This window comes from Phocoena sinus, chromosome 10 (genome assembly GCF_008692025.1).
Source record: "Phocoena sinus isolate mPhoSin1 chromosome 10, mPhoSin1.pri, whole genome shotgun sequence".
In the NCBI taxonomy this organism is placed as follows: domain Eukaryota; kingdom Metazoa; phylum Chordata; class Mammalia; order Artiodactyla; family Phocoenidae; genus Phocoena; species Phocoena sinus.
In genome coordinates this window covers 97,206,054-97,227,138 of record NC_045772.1, presented here as the reverse complement: position 1 = coordinate 97,227,138, position 21,085 = coordinate 97,206,054, and the positions used below count along the sequence as shown (strand labels likewise).

Sequence of the window (21,085 nt, the reverse complement as noted above, 5' to 3'; positions counted from 1 at the left end):
ACCAAGAGCCCTGTGCTCAAGTTAGCATGGACAGTAAGGATGGAAGGAGGTCTATACACAGAGAACTTTCTGGTAACCCCTCGGAGGTTTGCCTTACGACCTTCCACAAGTAGACACTTACAGGTCCCGGCCTATAAAACAAACTTACTTCAAGGCCAAATCTTGTATATGAGAACCTTTGAGTCTCTAGATGGGTCTGGTTGCTTTTGTTTCTGTTTTGAGGGGGATAAGAAAAACATGCCAAGACTCACCAGAGCACAGCTTGTGGAAGAAGGAATTGCCCAGGGCAACCATGGTGGGGAGGTCTTCGATCCGCTGGAGCTGCACCACGTTGGAGCTGGCCCCTGGGCCCGCCAAGATCCTCAGCTGGGCCAAGTCATACCCGTCTCCAATCCCAATGGGGAACACCGCCACTCCTAGGGTTACAGAGGAGCAAGAAAGGGTCTGTGTCAGCCTTTGGCCAGGTGGGCTCAAAATGCGCTGGCCTGAAGCTACACCCAGCGTGTGCACAGAGCCTCATGTTTTCCAAACTGGCCACTCACACCGACCCTGTGAGGAGGGCATTCAGTCAATCAACAAAGGTTAGTGAGGTCCTGCTCTGTGTCAGGTACTATTCTAAGCAGTGAGGATACTGTAAACCAAGCAGATCAAGTCCTGACCTCATGGAGCTTACACTGGGGAGAGACAGACAACACACACACAAGTAAGTAAATATCTAGTATTTCAGACCTGGATAAGTGCCTAGGAAAAAAACAAGATGGGGTAAGGAGGATAAGAGTTACTAGGGTAGGGGTGAGGGTTATTGTTTCATACAGGATGGTTGGAGGTGTGTGCGGTGAAAAGATGAAGGGCAGAAGGAGCCAAGAGGACATCCTGAGCACACAGACAGTGCGTGCAAAGGCCCTGGGGCAGAAAATGGGCTGCATAGTCCAGGGAGGCCGGAGCAGAGAAAGCAGGAGAGGGACACAGATCATGCAGTGCTTCAGAGGCCACGGGAAGGACTGAACATGTTCTCTGAATGAAATGGGAGCCAGCCGAGACTTGAGAGCAGAGGAGTGACATGGGTAAGCTGACTTCAATGTTTAAAGGGTCACTGCAGCTGCTCTGCTGATTATGAACTTCGGGGGCAAGGACAGAAGCTCGTAGAAAGCTGTTCCAGGTAGAAAGCTATTACAGTAATCCAGGTGAGAGATGATGGGGGCTTGAACTAGGAGACAGTGGTGGACGTGGTGGGCAGGTGATATGGCGTGGTGGCATTCTCAGTGTATTTTGAAGACGGAACTATAGTTTGTGGATGGACTGGATGGACGTATGAGAGAAACAGAGGAATTAAGGACACTGAGGCTTTTGACCTGAGCAACTGGAAGGATGGAACTGCCATTTTTCTAAGATGGGAAAGACGGTAAGAAGAGGAGATTTGGATGTGAGGGTCAGTAATTCAGTTTATGCTGACTTGCCTGTTAGAACATCTAGGTGGAGATGTTCTAATTCCTAATCCAGACTGGAGATAGGAATTCTTAAGTCAATCGCGCATAAATGTATCTAGACGAATGACAAAGAATGAGACCACCCAGGAGGTGAGTGTAAGAAGAGAAGAGAAAATGTCAGTCACAGGGCTTAGACCGGGGTATGTGCGTCTACAGGTGAGAAACAGGCTTTGAATGGTTCAGTGATGTGCCCTGGATCATGTCTGTTTCCTCCAGACCACAGCTGCTTCCTTTCTCAATGAAAGTGTTTCTTTGGATTCTTGATACTAAAGGAGAAAAGTCTCCATCATAAAATTACCCCAATTAGTTCTCCAGAAAGTTCTAGGTATTTGAAGTTTGCTTAAGATTAGAGCTGATTTTCTGCTAGCAGCTTTTCACCTTTTCTAAGCTGATTGTATCACCCCAACGTACATCCTTTCAGGGTCCTTTCCCCTAAAACAATAGGTTTCATCAATAGGTCACATTCATTCATTTAACAAACGTTAAATGGCCACCTATTTTGTGCATCATGCACAGACGATACAAAAATAAGCAAGATTTTGCCCATGCCTTCAAAGAATCCCTAGTTTGTGCAAGAAACAGATATATAACATAAAAACAATGTGGTTTGCGCATTTTGAGTAGTTCCAATGGTACAGAAAAGGGAGTGAATAACTCTCGGGAAGACATCAGAGGAAAGACAGAGCGGGGTGTTGAAAGATGAGCCATGCTCCAGGGGACACGGGAAGGTGTCACGTCATGTCATCCCACTCACCCAGCCCCCCGCCAGCACGACACTGCCTGCCCCGGCTCACGTGCTGTTGCTGTTCACAGCACAAGCTCTCATAAGGCACCGAGGCTCGGGCACACCTGCATCCGTCCCCTTCCTAAAGCAGCAGCCTTGGTCTCTTGTCCATCCTGCACCCCCAAGCCCCTTAGGCTGGTACTGGACAGGGGCTCAGAATACAGGAAGGTCTCCGATGGCTCTCAAAGCCCCAAAATGTATCACTCTAGCCTCAGAGTGGAGAGAGGCTAAGGACACCACAGGCGCGGGGGGTATGACCCAGCCCTGAACGCAGAGGGAATATTTGGAGAAGTTAAAAGTTACAGTCAAGGTCTTCCCTGGTGGTGCAGTGGTTAAGAATCCGCCAGCCAATGCAGGGGACACGGCTTCGATCCCTGGTCCGGGAAGATCCCACATGCCGCAGAACAACTAAGCCCGTGCGCCACAACTACTGAGCCTGCACTCTAGAGCCCTCGAGCCACAACTACTGAGCCCACGTGTCACAACTACTGAAGCCCACGCGCCTAGAGCCCGTGCTCTGCAACAAGAAAAGCCACCACAGTGAGAAGCCCGAGCACTGCAACGAAGAGTAGCCCCCGCTCGCCGCAACTAGAGAAAGCCCGTGCGCAGCAACGAAGACCCAACGCGGCCATAAACAAATAAGTAAATAAATAAAATACATTTATAAAAGTAAAGTTACAGTTGAAAGCATGCAGACACATGAAGGATAAACACACATTTATTACTGCTTGGTTTCCAAATAACACAGGGATTGGGCAATTTCCCGCTGCTTGAAACCAGGCCCCATGTGGGTATTAAGTATTCAAAATCAGCCAGGACGTCGCAAAGTAATCACCGCCCACTCTTAACAGTTTGCGGGTAGCAGTTTGCAGGCGCAGGACTGCACCCCCGACACTTACGGTTGGATCTGGCGGCAGCGGCGGCCGCATCCACTGAGTCCGTGGAAGTGCCCATGACCAGGATGACCACCGCCTTCGAGGCTTCAGGCCTGGCACCGTGGACTTGGGATGTGACATAGCGCACCGCAAAGCCCAACGCGTTCCCTGGAAGAGAGAACGGGCCACACAGTCAGTCCTGATGCGGGGAAGGTGGGTGTGAGGCCGGCTGAGCATCCTGCCTCCAGGGGGAGCCTTAGGTCATCGAAACGAGTAACTCAGAGACTCAGAGAGTCTCACACACAGGTGAGATCGATCGGGAGGAGCACCTTGGCCCTTGGTTTACAGGGAAGAAAACTAAGGCCAAGGAGCCAAGGGGCCGGCCGGGGTTAACCGGTCACTTATACCAAGAACTGGGGCCAGACGCGGCCCCTGCACCCCAGCCCGCCAGCGCGTTACCGATTTTGCTGGGGCCTCCCTCCTGCTGCATGTGGTCCACGAGGCTCAGTAAGTGGGTTTTCTCCAGGGGCACGGTCCACGGCACATCGATGGTGGTGATACTTCCGTACTGGAGCACCGACACCTGGGTGAGCTGAGGGCCTGACAGGAGAGGAAGCACAGAAGTCACACTTTGAATCAGGAAGAGCCCCTGAAAGCGCCCCTTCGGGCGCCTCACTCACCTATATTGGCTCTTGACATAAAAGCCTTGGCAAAACTCTTCATTTCGTCAAAGTAAGAAGCTGGAAAGCTGGAGGAGCCGTCCAGGAGGAGGACCACATCCAGGGGCTGGCTGCAGTCTGCAAGGAGAGCAGAGGGGAGCAACCAGGGCTGTGGGGGACTGGCACCAGGCCCCTGCAGCAGACACACACTCAATGGGTGTGCAGGGCGCTGCCGACCACGTGGCGCCACAAAGGGGAGCCGTGTCCCCCAGTTCTGCACCTCGGCAGCTGGCGCCAGGCAGCAGGGAAGGGGGCCGTGAGTCCCCGGGTTTGGAGGCACTGGGGAGACTCCAACTCTACCCAAAGGCAGTTTAAATGCTACAGATGGAAGCAAGAGGCATCCTCCCTTCCATTTCGGGGGCTGCAACTCTTCTAGAACTGAGTGAAATACTGGAGCAGAAAACAGGCAGATGACAAGAGGAAACAGAGCAGCACATCCCTGGAAGGTGGGCTTGTGTGTCCTCAGGTCTCACGGGGCACACAAGGATCTAGAAGGTGAACCGATTAAAAATGCCTAAAGCTCATGTTAACGTTTGGGAACAGGGTCACGATCGCAGTGAGGAAACAAACTCTGGCCCAAACACTGTTCTGAGATTTGATGATGCCATTACTGAACTAGCACGAGAATTTAGATAAATCTGTGGCTCTGATGAAAACAAAGACAAAGAAACAAAGGCACGGATAGCGAGTATGGGGATCAAGAGACCGTAAAAGAAGGCTAGTGATTCCGGGGCGTCCCAACCACACCAAGTCAAGATGTTAAAGAGCTAGGAAGTGATGCGTCGTTAGTATCAGTTAAGAGGTAATAATCACAGCAGTGGAGTTAAGTCATTTTTGAGCACTTGCCCAGTACTGGGTACTGCTCTAAGCGTTTTTCAAGTGCTAGTGTTACCAGCATTTCACAGGTGAGGAGACTGACGGACACAGAGGTATTTGCCCAAAATTACCCCAAAATTATTACCAAAATAATGGCAAAAATTACCCAGCTCATAGGTGCCAGAGGTGAGATTCAAACTAAGGCAGCCCGGCTCCAGAATCTACTGGACTTCCTGGCCTTGCCCCGAAGAATGTCAGGTGCTGAGAAAAATTTTATCCACCCAGTGTGGTAAACAAAAGCTGATAGTCACCATATTTAACAGGTTACCTCCAAGGCAGGGAGTGGAATTGGGTGGGGATGAGGCTATATGGTAAAGCAGGACTTTTTTTTTTTTTACTTCATATCCTGGTTTTGCTTACATCTTAATAAGCTTGCATTACCTTTGCATTTTCAAACTCAGGTAATAAGAAAAGATCCTTCCCCCCAAACAAAGACCACAGGTGCGCCTCCCTGCCCGGGAGGTGAGGAAACGCAGACACTCTGAAGGCAGGGGTCTGGCCGAAGGCACAGAGCAGGGAAGCCAGATCTGAACCTGAGAATCGCGTCTCCACCAAGGCCGCCCCCAGTGCCCCCAAGTCCTCGCCCCCATGCAAGGCGCCCGCATACCTGAGACGGGGGCGGGGGTGGGGAGATGCGGCCCCTCTCTGGAGCAGCACCTCTGCAGCACCAGGTCAGGAGCCTCTCGGGGGAGCGTCTCGAAGTCCTTGATGAAGATGGGGGCCTGGGGCCAGCCGATCTTCTCCAGCTCCGGCACGTCCACGCGAGGCCCCACTCCGATGGGCACCACCTGGATGTCTCCGGGCATCCGCCTGATCTCATCTGAGGCCGGGCTCCCCGTGACCATGTAGACCAGGTTGGGCGCCTGCCCCCGGTCCCCCTGGCTGGCCGAGAAGCTGTGCTCCGACAGGTACTGCAGGGCCAGCCCGGTGTTGGTCCGGTTGCCACCCCGGTAGCGGATCTCCCGCAGCCGCCGCAGGACGTCCTCCTTGGACTGCGCCTCCCTGAAGGAGTGTTCCACGGTCACCACGTACGAGTACTGCAGCACCGTGACGTGGACACCGTCCCGGCCCACGTCCATCTGCCGGATCACCTCCTCCAAGAACTCTGTGCTCCTGTTGAAGCTGGCCTCGCCCACGCTGTCCGACCCTTCCAGGAGGAACGCCACATCCAGGACCACGGAGCTCCTCCTGGGTGCCAGCGTCACGGCGACCTGGGCCGTGAGCGGCCGCTGCGTGGGGGCAGGCGCTTCAGGGGCGAGGTCACAGAGGTAGCTGATGATCTCATCCCTCCGCTGTTCCAGCTCGTCCACGCCGCTGAGCACAAAGGCCTTGTTCTCAGGGGCCTGCTTCTCGATGAGGCGGATCTGCCTCAGGCTGGCGTGGGGCCCGATGCCCACGGGGACCATGACGACCTTCTTCTTCTTCAGGCCCTGGACGTAGCGGACCAAGTTCCGGGCCAGCCTGGGGGGCTCCTGGCTGGCCGTGAGCAGCAGGGCCACGCGGGAGGCCTCAGGCCGGTCCACCTTGCTGAAAATCTGGAAGAGCGTGTACTTCAAGACCTCGCTGGTGGAGGCCACCTCGCTGCCCGCGTACTTCACCTGCCCGGCGATGCGCCGCAGCTCCGACGGCCGCTTCCGGTCCTGCAGTGCGATGTAGGCGTGGGAGCCATCATGGTACTCCACCACGGCCACGCGGATGTGCTTCTGGGAGATGCGCAGACGCTCCATCACGCCCACCACGAACGCCTTCAGCGTCTCGAAGTCGGCCTCAGACAGCTTGGAGGAGCCGTCCAGCAGGAAGACCAGGTCCAGGAGTTTGCTGCAGAAGAAGTCGTGCAGGGGCGGCTCCGGCGTGTCCTCCACGTACGGGGTGGTGAGGTCAACCGGGCCTTCTGTGGGGGGCACCACCAGGCCTCCCGGTTCCCTGCAGGCTTCACAGGTGAGGCTGACACCATCACAGTGGCTGCAAGAGGGGAGAGACCGAAATGGTTCAGGAAGAACCTCTGGGCACTTCCCAGCCCACTGAACCCGAGCCCCCAAGGAACACTCCCCACTCGAGAGAGACACCATGTTTAACATAGTCCCCAAGCAGCCCCCCGACACACACACACACACACACTTCCCTTGAGTTTTGATCCCCTTGAAAGCCAAAGATCTCACCCACCCTAGGACCCGAAAAAGAATCTTTCTTCCTACTTAGCAATCCACACAGCCATTCAAAGTTGGTTTATTTTCAACCTATGTCTCTAGCAACATAAATATTTAATTATAATTCAAGCCTTCTCCCAAATATCTCCAAAGACAAACACTGCTTTAAAATGTTGAGGCTGACCAGGCCTTATAAATGTTCTATCAAAGATAAATGCCTTTCAGTATTTATTACAACAGAACTTAAGCTGCATGAGTTCTGTACTACGTTAACATGTCGGGCCCTAAGGGAGAGAGGAAAACTGGAGTAAAATCACTTCAGAGAGATGGATAAAGATTCAAAATACCAGCGTGATCCGGTAGAATAAAGCATTGGGAGTGGTATACGGGGGTCTCCAAGATGTCAGACAGAGAGCGACAGTGACTCACTCATTCTTTCTTGCAATGGACCCACCGTTTACCCCCATCATGTGCCAGGGTCTAGCTATGCTCCACACCCAGCCCCAAGCCCCACACACAAATTCTCACCCCGCCAGGCCAAATTTCCAATCCCCTGGGCATTTCTCTCTTTCACCAGCGTCCTGGAAAGTGGCAGGCTCTGCCAGACCACAGGAGAAATCAAGCTGCCTGTGACGGAGACCCACACAGGCTAGAACCTTCTCCTTCAACCCCGGTGGGAGCCCGGGGGCAGTGACCCGTGACTCCCAGTTACAAGAGCCGCATCCTGGGACCTTGGCCATGGCCCGAGGTGTCTGTGCCCCACTGCAGAGTCAGGGGCTCCACCTCTCTTCCTGCCCTGCATCCCCATCTCCAGTAAAAAAGAAATCTGACTTCCATAGATGCCTGTCCCCGGACTAGATGCCACCTCCAAGGATAAGAAGAGACCACGTCCTTCCTTCAGCAAGAAGAGGTAGAAAACCTAAATCTCTTGAGAGATATTTCCTGGAAAAGAAATATAGCCTGTCCTCAAAGACAGAGAAGCAAAGTAAGTAAGAACAGGACATTCTTCCCCAAACCGACACTTCTGGGCAGGGCCCCAGGTTAGACAGTAAGACCCATCACTTCGGACAACCAGGGGGACTGTTTTACCAAATCTGGCAGCGCTCAGGGTCCCCAGGGTTCAAGGTGATTTTCTTCCCGGGCGCTAAGCGCCGGCCGGCCGCCTCGCACACAGGGCAGTCTTCAGGGTTGACGCAGGTCTGCAAAAGCTCATCTAAGATTTTCCCTGCATGAGAAGCCTCTTGTTAGGAGCCAAAGTTCCCACCTTTCCCACAAGGAAGACTCTCCTTGTACTAGAAGGCCTGTCCCAGCTCTGCCTGCCTCCCCCAAGGGTCCCCTCACAGCTTAGGGAGCATCCTTCTTTCTGAAAAATTAGGAGGGGGTGTTCCTTCCCCCACCTCGCCTCCTCCAAACCCCAGGACAAAGCAAATCTTATCTCCAAGGGTCTTTTTGCTCCTCCACTGAAGGAGATATCTGATAACTCTAGATCTGTGCTATCCAATACTGTAGCCAGTAACCACATGTGGCTGGCTACGTTTAAATCTCAATTAAGTAACATTCCATAAAATTGAACATTCAATTCCCCAGACACATGAGCCATATTTGAATAGAACTTTCCCAGCACTGCGGAAAGGTCTACCAGAAAGCGCTGCTCTAGATGATACGCCCATAAATAGACCCCAGAAGCATTGCATGGGAGCTCAGCTTGACAAAAACCACAGTTGGCCTGGCTTTGGTGGAAGGACACGGAAACACGACCTAGGGTAGTGGGGCTGGGGACAGGGCGCCACCAGGCGAGGCTGAGAAGAAGCAGTGCAGGGAGCCAGCTTTCCTGAGGATCATCCCAGCCCCGCACCCCTTCCCCGCGGGGGCCAGGGCCTCACCCGGAGGGCAGTGTGCGTGACAGCCCTCCACACACTGCACGGGGCAGGCCAGCGGCTCAGGGTGCTGGCACGTGACGGGACAGGCAGGAGCACAGCTGTTGTAGCGCCACTCACACTGGTACCCGCTGTCCCGCAGGTTCCGTTCCTCGCAGCTCTGGGCTGTGCAGACCCCAAAACAGGCAGGACCATTATTAAAGCACCGGGCAACCCTGGGCAACCCCAGACAGACGGCCCCAAGGAGGGGATGAGGCTACTGGGGAACTACGGAGTCGCCCACGTGAGAGGCGTCTAGGCTTTGAGAGCCCCTGAGCCAGGAGCATCGTGGTTCTGAATCCATTTTCCTTATAAAAATGATCAGCCACTTACATGCAGGAAGGAAGACGCAACATAATGTCTGAGCTTCTTGACCACGATGGCAAATGTGATCGTGTCTAATCACAGACACTCTGACCACCTCCTTCTCTTCGTCACTGCTCCCTCTTCTCCATTTCCTTGAATCTCTCTCCCCATTGCTCTCTCCCCGTCGCTGTCTCCAGTCCCACGCCTCCTCATGCCCATGCATGCCTTAACCCCCTTCAGCCTCGGCCATCACCCCCGCATGGGTCTCTGTCTTCTCCCCCACCAAGGTGCCCTTCCTCACCCCCCAAGGTCTAAATGCGCGAGGGGGGAGGGGCGTGTCTGGGACCACGAGGGACAGCAGGACTCACCGCACAACGTGGCCGTCCTCCAGGCCACCACCTCGCTGTGCCGGGCACACACGTGGGCGTAGGCAGCGATGGTGTCGCAGAAGCAGGCACAGTCCCCGACGGACTCGCAGGAACAGGTGTCGTAGATGCAAACATCCAGGTATGGCTCGGGGTCCACCTGCAAGGGAGATGCAGGTGGCCTGGGCTGCACTTGGGGACTCTGGCTCTTGGTCTGGGCGTGAATGTTCCAGTGGTCAGAGGAGGGACAGGGGCTCCAGGCAGAAGGAAAGATGTGAGGCAATGGTCCCAAGGAGGAAATGGGTAAAAAGGCAGAAATCCTACGTTCTTATGTGGAGTCCAGCAAGAAAAGGGGAAGAAAGAAACCCTGCCAGCCTCTCCTAGAAGAGATGTGCCTGAGAATTTTTCAAAAGAACATTCCTTTCTGTCCATCTGTCCACGTACCTGCTCAGCCATCCATACGTCCCCATAAGCCACTCCCTCTTGGGTGTCTGCGTGTTTTACATAAACACCACACACACACACACACACACACACACACACACACACACACACACTCTTTCCTGGCCTCCACTCAGCAAAGAGACTGAGGAAACACATCAGGACCACTCGTGCTGTCTCGCTGAGATGCTACAGGCTAGCGTGCTGGACCGCAGCCGGCCCAGTGCTCCTGGACTCCGGCCCTAAGTCTCCCCGGAGGGGAAGCCCACCGTTGGTCCGTGCTCAGTCTCAGGAGCCACTCTCACCTTCGGCTGCCCCAGACGGGCCCCCCACACCCACCTTGTTCAGGGCAGTTGTGGTGAGAATGAATTTGGACGTTAAGCCGGTCACTGTGCCCAACAGCCCCGGTTTCCCTGACCCTCTCACTGTCTCCGCCCTTCCAGCTCAGGTGCCTCAGGTCTCCACCAAACCAGGGCATCCTAAGTATCCTTCGGGTCCTGAGGGATTAAAAATCACTGGATGGACAGAAAGAGCTGAGACACAGGTGTTCAACCAGTCACTCCCACGAGGGGGGTGCCACGGAGCAGCATGTGTGTGTACGTGGCTGTGTGTGTGTGTGTGTGTGTGTGTGTGTACATATACATATACACACATGTACCCACACATACACAGGTGTGCGTATACACATTCATACAGAGATAGAGAGAAAATTGCATCGAAACTTGTTTGGGGAATTCCTTGTCACCTTGTGAGATAAAGACACAAAAAGAACCTGCTGTAGAGCACAGGGGACTGTACTCAATAGTGTGTAATGGCCTATATGGGAACAGAATCTAAAAAAAAACAGTGGATATATGTCTATGTATAACTGATTCACTTTGCTGTACAGCAGAAACTAACACAACATTGTAAATCAACTATATTCCAATAAAAAATTTTTTTAAATAAAATAAAATAGAAAACCCACAAGGACCTACTGTGTAGCACAGGGAACTCTGCTCAATACTCTGTAATAACCTAAATGGGAAAAGAATTTGAAAAAGAATAGACACATGTATATGTATGAGTGAATCACTTTGCTGTACATCTAAAACACAGCATTGTTAATCAACTACGTTCCAATATAAAATAAAAATTAAACAACAACAAAAGACACAGAAAGAAGCCATAGAGTGCAGGCTGAAAATCTTGCTTCAAGACCAGAAAGGAGTTTCCGTGAGACAAGACCTGGGAACAGGGGCAGCGGCGCGGTGCCCGGGGCCAGAGGCACGGTGGGCATGGGAGAAGGAAGCTCCCGCTCTGATGTCGGAGACAAGATAATCTGTGGGCGACAAACCCTAAGACTGAGGCTGGAAGAGCAGCAGCATTGGATGCCCAGAGAACCATGCAGAAAAATGATCTGCCGGGCACTGCTCTCCTCATACACCCTGTTCTTTCTGTTCCCCAGCCTGAAGCCAAGAGAGGCGAGCAGCTGCAGATGATTTCTGAGGCTCCTGGAAGCATCCACAGCTAGAAGCACCTGCCCACGGGGGCCCTGCCGCCCTCACCAGCCTGTTGCACTCCCGGAAGATGTCGCTGGTGAGGACGCTGCAGGAGGAATCCACCATCGTCTGCTTCAGGACGTTGTTGTGGCAGGTGGCAGGGGATGGGTCCAGTGGCACCTGGGGAACCGGGCAGGAGCACACAGATGGACCCGGAAGAGTCAACCCGGAAGGGCTCCAAGAGGCCCCCTCCCCAAGCTCTGCCCCCGCCAACAGGCCATAGCACCCACCGCCCACGGTCCGCACCGCGACCCCGACCTACTTTCTGGGTGTCGGCGCACCGCGGGCTCACTTTCCAGGAATTCCCGAAGTCCACGGGGTCTTCCTCCACTTGGAGGCTACTGCTGGTGAGGTCGTTGTTCTGAATGCCGTCAAAGTTCCCACACAGGCCACACACCTGCTCCTGGGGGACCAGTTGGGAGCATAAGCTTTGCAAACCTCAGAGCGAACTCTGAGTCAGGAAAGCGAGGGTTCCAGGCAGCATGGGAGGCAGGCTCGCCTGAGGAAGAGGAAGGTGGGAGGGGACAGGGAGGGAGACCAGGGTGACCAGCAAAGTCTTGACCTTGCCAAGGCCTTTGCCCGGCGTCCACAATGACCTCATGTTAAGGTTAAGGAAACCAAGGTCATTCACAAAGAGAGGCAGCCCGCCCATGTCCCTTGGATGGCCAACTAGGCCTCCAGGGCCCTGGTGTCTGCAGTATAAACCATCAGCTGCCCCAGTAAGGGTCTGAGCAGAAGAGGCACTGGTCCAGCATCACACCGATGAGAGTGTGAGAAGTCTGAGGGGGGAACGTTCTAGTCCTACTCGACCGTGGACAGGTGAGTCCCTTCCCTAAACAACTGCAGCCTGTTTGGAGCAGGCTGGCCAGCACTAAACACCCCCAGGGCTGACATAATATCTTCCTCAATTCCACGTTCACCTATCATGGGCTGCAGGACACAAGTCCCGACCGACTAACGAATGAACGGGTGGAAACCATCACATAAGAACCCTGGACAAAACCGGAGCTATTTGGCCTGGAAAAGAAAAGATGCCATGCTCTTAGAACAAATTTGGAGCCCTGCTTCGGGACAAAGAGATGTGACTTATTCTATTTTGCTGGGAAACATGGACAAAAGGACAGAGATGTTTACATGGCCCAACAGCCCCCATGGCACGGCCCCTGCCCCGTCCCTGCCCTTGTTAACTACCAGTCACCCCAAGCCCCCCCTCTCCAGCCACCCTGGCCTCCGTGTCCGAACACAAACACCGTCCACCTTAGGGCTCTGGCACCTGCTACTCCATCTGCCTGAATTCTCGAGTCAGGATATTTACGTGGCTCCTTCCCTCCCTTCCACAAAGACTCCACTCACACCCTTTGAGACAGGTCTCATCAGACCAACCAATCTAACACACACAAGATCCCCACTAGAATATGATCTCCACCAGGGCTGCTGTGGACAAAACCATGGCGCCCGCAAAGATATCCACGTTCTCATCCCCGGAAGCGGGAATATGTTACCACATGTGGCAAAAGGAACTTTGCAGGTGTGGTTGCGTTAAGGGTCCTGAGACGGGAAGACTGCCCTGGATCACCTAGGTGGGATCAGTGCAATCACGGGGTCTTATAAGGAGCACAGAAGTCAGAGTGAGAAGTGTGATGTGACAGAGAGAAGCAGAGAGAGTGGAAGACGCTATGCTGTTGGCTTTGACGATGGAGGATGGGACCACAGCCAAGAGATGTGGGCAGCCCCAGAAGCTAGGAAAGGCAAGAAGACAGTTTTTCCCCTAAAGCCACCAGAAGGAATGCAGCCCTGCCGACCGATTGTATACTTTTGACCTCCAGAACCAGAAGATAATCTATTTGTGTTGCTTTTCTAAGCCACTAAGTCTGTGGTAATTTATTATAGCAGCAATAGGAAAGTAATACGAAGTTAAGATACATATAAATATATAACTATATACATATGTATATACATTTATATATAGTTCTTTCCCTGCTGTGTCCACAGTGCCTAGAACAGTTGCTGGGAAGGTCTGTCCTGCCACCAGGGCAGACAGAGCACTTGTCACATTCATGCCCGTCAGAGAAAATGAAGTCCCAGCAAACCATCGGAACCTGGACGGATACCGCAAGCCGCTTTCCCCAAAGCAGGTGCTGAGCAGTTTCCCTGCAAGCATCGGCCGATGCTGGCCTGTGGCCCCGTGGGAGGGTGCACCCGGAATGCTCTGCAGAGTTATGATAACATCACGCATGACCGTCTGCCTCTTGAGGTTAAGAAACCTTGAGAATAGCTCTTGCCCGATCTTTTCTTTCCTTTCTTTGTGGATATAAACTGCTTGCCTAGCAAGGCCACTCAAGGGACTGTTTGCAGGGTCCGGGAACCCTCCCTCCTTCCCAGAAAGAGCCTGTCTCGGGAACAGCCAAGGTGAACGCTAACCCTTGAGTCTTATTTGCAGCGGGAGGGAGGCTGGACTAGGTAACCACCCACCCTCCCCCAAGACGGCGGGCGGGGGCCGCGGACTGCTGCCCGGGAAGCTGAAGATGCAACCGGACAGGATGAGGGGGAAGCGGAGAAGGGCCACCCACCTGGTAAGTCTGCTTTAGGAACACAGAGATACCCAGGTGGCGGTCCCAGACCACGGAGAGGGCCTTGCCCAGCAGCACGGTGATGTACAGGCCGGACTCCACCACCTCAAAGTAAGTCTCATCCTTCATGGACCTCTTCACGCTCACCTGAGGGAGGACGCAGTGTGAGACCAGGACAGTGATGGTCGGGTGTAAGGCCCAGCTCCACCCGCCCCACGGCCCTCCAGAGCCGCTAGTCATTTGCCCCGTTCGGCCAGAGCTGCGTCCATCTTGCCTACCTCTCTCCAAGAATCCTAGGATGAAGAGGTGGTGGCAAAAACATAATTACGAGATTAAAAATACGATGAAACCTGCTGGCAAAAGATCACCTATCACGTCATGAAAAGAATTTTTTGGACACTTGATCATTAAATACACATGGTCCCCTAAAGATGTTTTTAATGTGGTGATGGTTTTAAGCACCTCTAGGCAACTGATTTAAGATGGACCTAGAGACTGCCATACAGAGTGAAGTAAGTCAGAAAGAGAAAAACAAATACCATATGCTAACGCATGTATATGGAATCTAGAAAAATGGTACTGATGAACCTAGGGGCAGGGCAGGAATAAAGATGCAGACGTAGAGAATGGACTTGAGGACACGGGGAGGGGGAAGGGTAAGCTGGGACGAAGTGAGAGAGTGGCATGGACATATAGACACTACCAAATGTAAAATAGATAGCTAGTGGGAAGCAGCCGCATAGCACAGGGAGATCAGCTCGGTGCTTTGTGACCCCCTAGAGGGGTGGGATTGGGAGGGTGGGAGGGAGGGAGACGCAAGAGGGAAGGGATATGAGGATGTATGTATACATATAGCTGATTCACTTTGTTATACAGCAGCAATCATTGTAAAGCAATTATACTCCAAAAAAGATGTTAAAAATATAAATTAATTAAAATAAAATCCCTTATTGGCTTATTAAAAAATAAATCCACCCCTTTATTAAAACGAGCACTAGATTCTCCCCTTTCCTCCCATCTCCCACTCGAGTTGCCGTCAGCAGGAGTCACAGCTGAACAGGGAGACAGGGAAGCTCGGCGCTGGAAGCAGGAATCCCAGACTTCAGCCCCCAAAGGACCTGAGCCCTTGACTCGGCTGACTCGCTGCCGGTGCCGAGCCCTCCCTGCCCGTTTCACGGTACTTGGCTGGCCATATAACCCATAAGACTGAGGCTGACGCTAAGAACTTGTCACCCCTTCACCAAAGTCCTCTCCCTGGGGACACACCACAGGCAGAGCCTCCCACTCTATGTCACCACTGTCATCTGTCCTAAGTAGACTGCCCCTGAAATGGACACGGCTGACCCAAGTCAACAGGTCCTGCTTGCTCCACAGCTATCTTCTCTAAGGGAGGAGAATTCACCTCCCACCCCCTGGTATCAGCGGGGGATCTTCCTGGACCGGGGCACAAACCCGTGTCCCTTGCATCAGCAGGCGGACTCTCAACCACCGTGCCACCAGGGAAGCCCAGTGGTGGGTATTTGCCAGAAGGTAGGATGCGGGCTGAGGCCACAGAACAAAATGAAGATATGGGGAAGGGGTGAGCCCAGATCCAGGTCTCCCAGGTACCGATGTGGCCAGACCAGCACAGCTGTGCTCCAGGGACCCCTGCCACTTCAGACGCAGGTTCCTGGGCCTCACCCAGACCTGAGCCAGGGGGTGGACCTGAAGGTTGGTGTCTTAAACAAGGTCTCCTGGGTGGTTCTCAGGTAGACCTCTGAGAGCCACTCTGTGAGCTCTTAGCACACAGGGCCTGAGTCTGTGCACTTTGAGCTCTTTAGCAAAGATTTTATCTAAAGAGAACCGAAAAACATAAAAGAAGGTAAAAATCCCCCCAAACACCATCATCTCCCAAAATATATATTTATATATGCGTGTGTATATATAACATATTGGATGTATAATGTGTGTATATACTTGTATATATACTATATGTGTGTATATATGTATGCACATGTGTGTATATATTTTTGTGAATATAGGTATACAAGTGTGTATATGTGTGTATACATTAGTATATAATATATAATGTGGGTATATAATATATACTATATATGTGTGTATATGCGTGTATATATTTGTATATATAATATATGTAAATGGGATATATCTGTATATTATGTATACATGTGTATATTTGTATGCATAGTATACGTGCATATATGTGTATATACATTTGTATATATAATACATATAACTGTGGGTATATATGTGTGTATATTTGTTTGTATAATATATGTGTATGTGTGTACATTCATATATAATACATAAAACTGTGGGTATATAATACATATGCATTTGTGTGTATACTTGTATGCATAATATATGTGTATATGTGTACACATTTGTATATATAATACATATAAATGTGGGATCTAATATATATGTATATTGTGTACTGTGTATAACGTATTTGCATTTATAATGTATGTGTACATATGTGTTCATACATTTGTATACATTTATATATACGTCGGTATATAATATATATGTATATATGTGCATATACATTTGTATATATAATATATATATGTGGGCTATAATATATATGTATATATGTGTATGATATATTTATATATATAATATACGTGTATGTGTGTATATTTGTATATATAATATGTATAACTGTGGGCATATAACATATATGTATATGTGTGTATGCATAGTATACTCGTGTGTGTGTGTATATTTGTATATATAGTGTGTATATAATGCATATGTATATATGTGTGTGTATATACGTATTCCTATATGAAAGTCCTCCCACCCTCCCATCTCCCGTCGCCTCCGGAGGTCAGCCCTGGCTCTCCCAACACTGGTGCAGATACGGTTACACACCCTTCTCCACATGTGTGTCTGCACTTCCTTCCACTAAAATGGATCGTGTAATCTGTCACCACCTGCCACCCGCCACCCTCACAGGACGAGGCGAGGTCAGAGGATACAGCGCTGCCTCATCGCTCCACTGGCTGCACAACGTTCCATCCACACACGTTCTGGACGGACACTCGGCATGTGCTCTTCATCAGCCGACAGAGGGACGTGAGGGTGGAGGGACGAGCCCACACTCACCTCCCCATCAAACAGCTCAATCTCGCCTCCTTCCACCAGGATGGTGACGCGCCTCCTGCATTTCAGGGAGGGATAGCCGCACCCCTCGTTCCCCACCAGGATCCGGAAGGTCCCAGGGTTACTGCCACAGTAATCCTGGGGAAAAACAGGTGTCAGGATAGAAACACTATCCCTGCTACTCCTCCCCAGATCAGCAGACTGGCATCCCATCACCTCAAGCCTTTGAAGGATGTGTTACAGGAGGTTGCCATGTCCACGTGTGTGTGAGAGAGACAGACAGACAGAGACGGAGGACACTCACAGGTGTGTCATCCTCAGCCATCACCTATGAACCAGGTGCCTACAGCCAGGTGGGGGGGGGGGTGAGCGGTGGGAGGGAGAGAAGGAGGGACACAGGGAGAGGGAACATGGACCCATCAGCCTACAGCTCGCCCTGAGCCTGTTAGTCCAGCCTCAGCCGGGGAACTAGCACAGTCCAGCCACGTGGCACTTGGCAGCTCTAAGTTCTGGTGGAGTCCCTCTGGACTGCTGGCCCAGAACTGTAACCAAAGACTGCAGGACCCAGCAACACCAGCTGAGCTACCGTCCCTAGCAGGGAACAGAGGGTATGGGAGCAGTGGTCCTCGCTGGGGAATTGCATAGAAAGGAAGCAAAAGCGGACACGTTTCTGGCAAATATCTCCCATGGTGGCTATTGCTGTGATGTGATGGGAAAAAAAACACCCAGCACAGAAAAGCTAGGGGTGGGCCTTGTTTCTGCCACTTACTGGATAATATTGAGTAAGTCACTTACCTCTCTGACCCTCATACACACACACATACACATACACACACACACACAGAGGCACACGTACAGAGACACACATTCATATACACACAAAGACACACACACATACATACCACACACAAACAAATATATATAACACACACACATGCACACACATACAAAGACACATACACTCACACACACACATACATACATTCCACACACACGATGTGCCCCTCTGTAAGATGCAATCCGCCAACTTGATGGGATTGGTAGGTTAAACGGGTTTGTCTTAGGTTAATGGGATTGTGAAAGTTAAAAGAGAGAACGAAGGTACAAGTGCTTTGTCACCAGCTGAGATTTTTCTGAAGGAGAAAGAGTTAAGTCCTGATAACACCTCCCAAAGGAGGAAGGGAGGAAAGGGAGGGGGGCCCCCCGGACAAAGTATCAGAGGGGACAACGGCACTGGCGGTGGGGCAGGAAAAGCAGCCCCACGAGGGGCACGACTCGGAGGGACTCCAACTGGCTCCTAGGCAGGAAGAGCTGGGGCGGTAGGTCTGACCGGCCCCTCTCGCTGCACTGAAATGTCGTGTTTTCTGGGTGCCCAGATCTGAACCTGGCTGGGGAGTGGAGCCCCAGAGCTGGTATCACCCCATCTTCTGCTACCAAGGCTGGGAAGCAGACAGATAACAGAAAGACGGGCTTCCATAGACGATGTGTGGGAAAGCCCTAGAGGGTTCCTGGGTGTGGGTAAAAGCATTTCGTGGGGTGCACACCCGTCTCCCCAGCGCGCCGCCCACCTCTCTGGGGCCAGCCTGGGGCGCGGGCCAGAGGCAGGGGGCTCGCTCCCCGCGCGCTGGGCAGGCGTCATGCTTGGTGCCCCTGTCCTCGTTGCCGGACTCCCGGGCCCTGCAGCTCTGTCTCTGGGGCTGAGGCCCCCTCGGGTCTGCGGTCCTCCCTCCAGCCCACACGGAGCCCCTCCCCTGACGCCCCCGAGAGCGGAGACGGAGAGACCACAGTCGTTTAAGCTGCGCAGAGCCCAGCCGCCTGGAGGACAAAGCGCTCGGCCCTCCTTGCTCACCCACGTCGGTGTCAACCAGCGAGAGAAACTTGCAGGAACCCGTGGGCGGGAAAGGGGGCCGAGCAGCCCTCACGCAGCAGCTAGGATTCCCCCAGGCCGCTCCTCGGCCTGCCGGGCAGCGGGACCTTCTGTACCCACAGTCCCTCACCGCCCCCCCCATTCTGAGCTGCATGAGGTTAGAAATGAAAATGGTGGAAAATGCGATGGAATGGAATGGGGACTTCCCTGGCGGTCCAGCGGTTAGGACCCTGCGCTCTCACTGCCGAGGGCCCGGTTCAATCCCTGGTTGGGGAACTAAGATCCCACAAGCCTCGAGGTGCGGCAAAAAAAAAAAAAAAAGAGAGAGAGAATAGAACAGAATAAAATAGAATAGAATCACAGGGCGGGAACCAAACTCCAGGGGTCATTTCAACCTTCCCTGAGTGGGCTGCTCACTGCCCAAGGATGCTGGCAGGAAGGGTGCTGGGGCTGAAATCCAGCCCGGGCTCCACTCCCCACTGGTTCCCTGACTGAGGCTGTGTCTGCAGAAGGAAAGGGAGCCTTCCTCTCGTTGCATTGTGCTGGGACTGGGGCGGATGGGAGCCTGCCCCACAACAAGGCCAGTCAACGAATGAGCTTCTGCCCCGTCCTGGGAGGTGCGCAGGTGAGCTGGAGGGACACAGCAGTCACTCGAGTCTCGAGGTCCTGCCTCTCCAGGAGCTGGAAAATCACTCCCGTAGAAACCAGCCCCCAGTGCTGTTTCCACCGACAGAATGGTGGCATCCGGTCTGGGAGCACACTCACCCCCGAGCCCTGCTCTCACCTGTGCCAGGACGTACTGGCACTCCCCGGGAAACAGGTACTTGAGCCCGTCAAAGGTGAGGTAGTGAGCCAGGCCCAGGGCGGAGCAGGTGGCATCGCACACGCGGTCCGTGCAGTTCCACTTCCGGTCCCGACAGACACTGGGAACAAGATGGGGGGGGTGAGGGCGGGGCCCTCGGGCGTCGGTTCAGCAAGGACGCCACCCACCCTCCAGGAGGCCGCAGGAAGCGTCGGGATGGTGGTCTGCAGCCTGTGGATCGGACCTCACAGGGCCCCGCGGTCATGAACCCACACATTTTTAGAGCACGGGGCCCAGGAGGAGAGGGAAGTCATGCTGCCCCCCACCCCCGTCACGAGGCAAAGAAGGGCCCTGGTTGGCTGAGGTGACCCAGGGACACTCTGTCACCACCTGCTCCAGACGTGCCAAAGCCCAGTCTCCCAGGACATCACCTGGGAGGGGCCGCAGGGTCTCTACAGAAAAGACACTGAGACCGATAGCCCCTCTGAGGCTAAGGGGACACACGTCCAGAATGGCAGGAAAATTCTGAGCTGGGGAAACAGTGACCAGCTGTGAGCTTCTGCCAGGAGAGGGTGGGCAGCAATGTGTGTAAACCCGCAGCGACTTGCCGGCTGCCCTATGGCCCCATCCCTCCACCCAGTAACAGAGCCGACATCAGGAAGCCCGACAGGGGCGGCAGCGGTGGAAAGCTCAGATCTCAGGCCACAGACACTAAGCCCCTTACTGCCTGTCCCCGTGGCCCTTCCCTAAAGCTGTGCACTGCCCCAAAGAAAGGGACGATGAGTGAGCAGAGCCTGGGGTTGTGTGAACGATGGTCTCTTTCCAGGCAAGCACACTCACAATATGGCTGGGGGAGAGGACAAGGCCAGAGAAGGACCCCCGATCCCGTGCCCTGGGATAGCTTGGTCACGCATGCAGTGATGGATATGGCCCTTATCTTCCCCAGGAAACACTGCTGTCCAGAAAGTGTCCCCATGGGGTGAGTACACGGGATGATAAAGTCTCCCATTTGACAGATGGAGAAACAGAGGCACAGAGAAAAGGAAAGAAGCAGCCACGTTACCATGGGTGGGAGGGGAGCAAGTACCAGAGCAACACCCCACCCCCCGTCCCCAGCATCGCTGGAACCCTTCCCGGCCTCACCAAGTATTGCAGTCCACCTTCACCGTCTCTCCGGGGGTGTACTCTCTGCCCTGGTGGAAGCAGGGACACCTTTCCAGGGCCACACACCTGTTGTCCTGCCGGACCTAAGGGAAAGCGATCCAGAAGTCTTGGGGCCGC

At 53.1% G+C, this 21,085-nt stretch overlaps 1 protein-coding gene across 3 annotated transcripts in view; it reads right to left on the bottom strand.

Moving 5' to 3' along the window:
- Window positions 1–21,085, bottom strand: part of VWF (von Willebrand factor) — a 136,660-nt gene that overhangs the window by 40,749 nt on the left and 74,826 nt on the right. For all 3 annotated transcript variants that reach the window (XR_004351871.1, XM_032646290.1, XM_032646289.1), the window contains 14 exons: window positions 20,948–21,051; window positions 19,787–19,925; window positions 17,139–17,273; window positions 14,028–14,174; window positions 11,720–11,860; window positions 11,464–11,577; window positions 9,479–9,635; window positions 8,772–8,930; window positions 7,978–8,113; window positions 5,349–6,703; window positions 3,827–3,943; window positions 3,606–3,746; window positions 3,171–3,314; window positions 252–416 (listed from right to left, as the gene is read on the bottom strand). Coding sequence is in view for 2 of the 3 variants with exons in the window: in XM_032646290.1 (XP_032502181.1) it covers window positions 252–416; window positions 3,171–3,314; window positions 3,606–3,746; window positions 3,827–3,943; window positions 5,349–6,703; window positions 7,978–8,113; window positions 8,772–8,930; window positions 9,479–9,635; window positions 11,464–11,577; window positions 11,720–11,860; window positions 14,028–14,174; window positions 17,139–17,273; window positions 19,787–19,925; window positions 20,948–21,051 (3,154 nt within the window). In the remaining variant the exon portion in view is untranslated. The remainder of the gene's footprint in view (window positions 1–251; window positions 417–3,170; window positions 3,315–3,605; window positions 3,747–3,826; window positions 3,944–5,348; window positions 6,704–7,977; window positions 8,114–8,771; window positions 8,931–9,478; window positions 9,636–11,463; window positions 11,578–11,719; window positions 11,861–14,027; window positions 14,175–17,138; window positions 17,274–19,786; window positions 19,926–20,947; window positions 21,052–21,085) is intronic.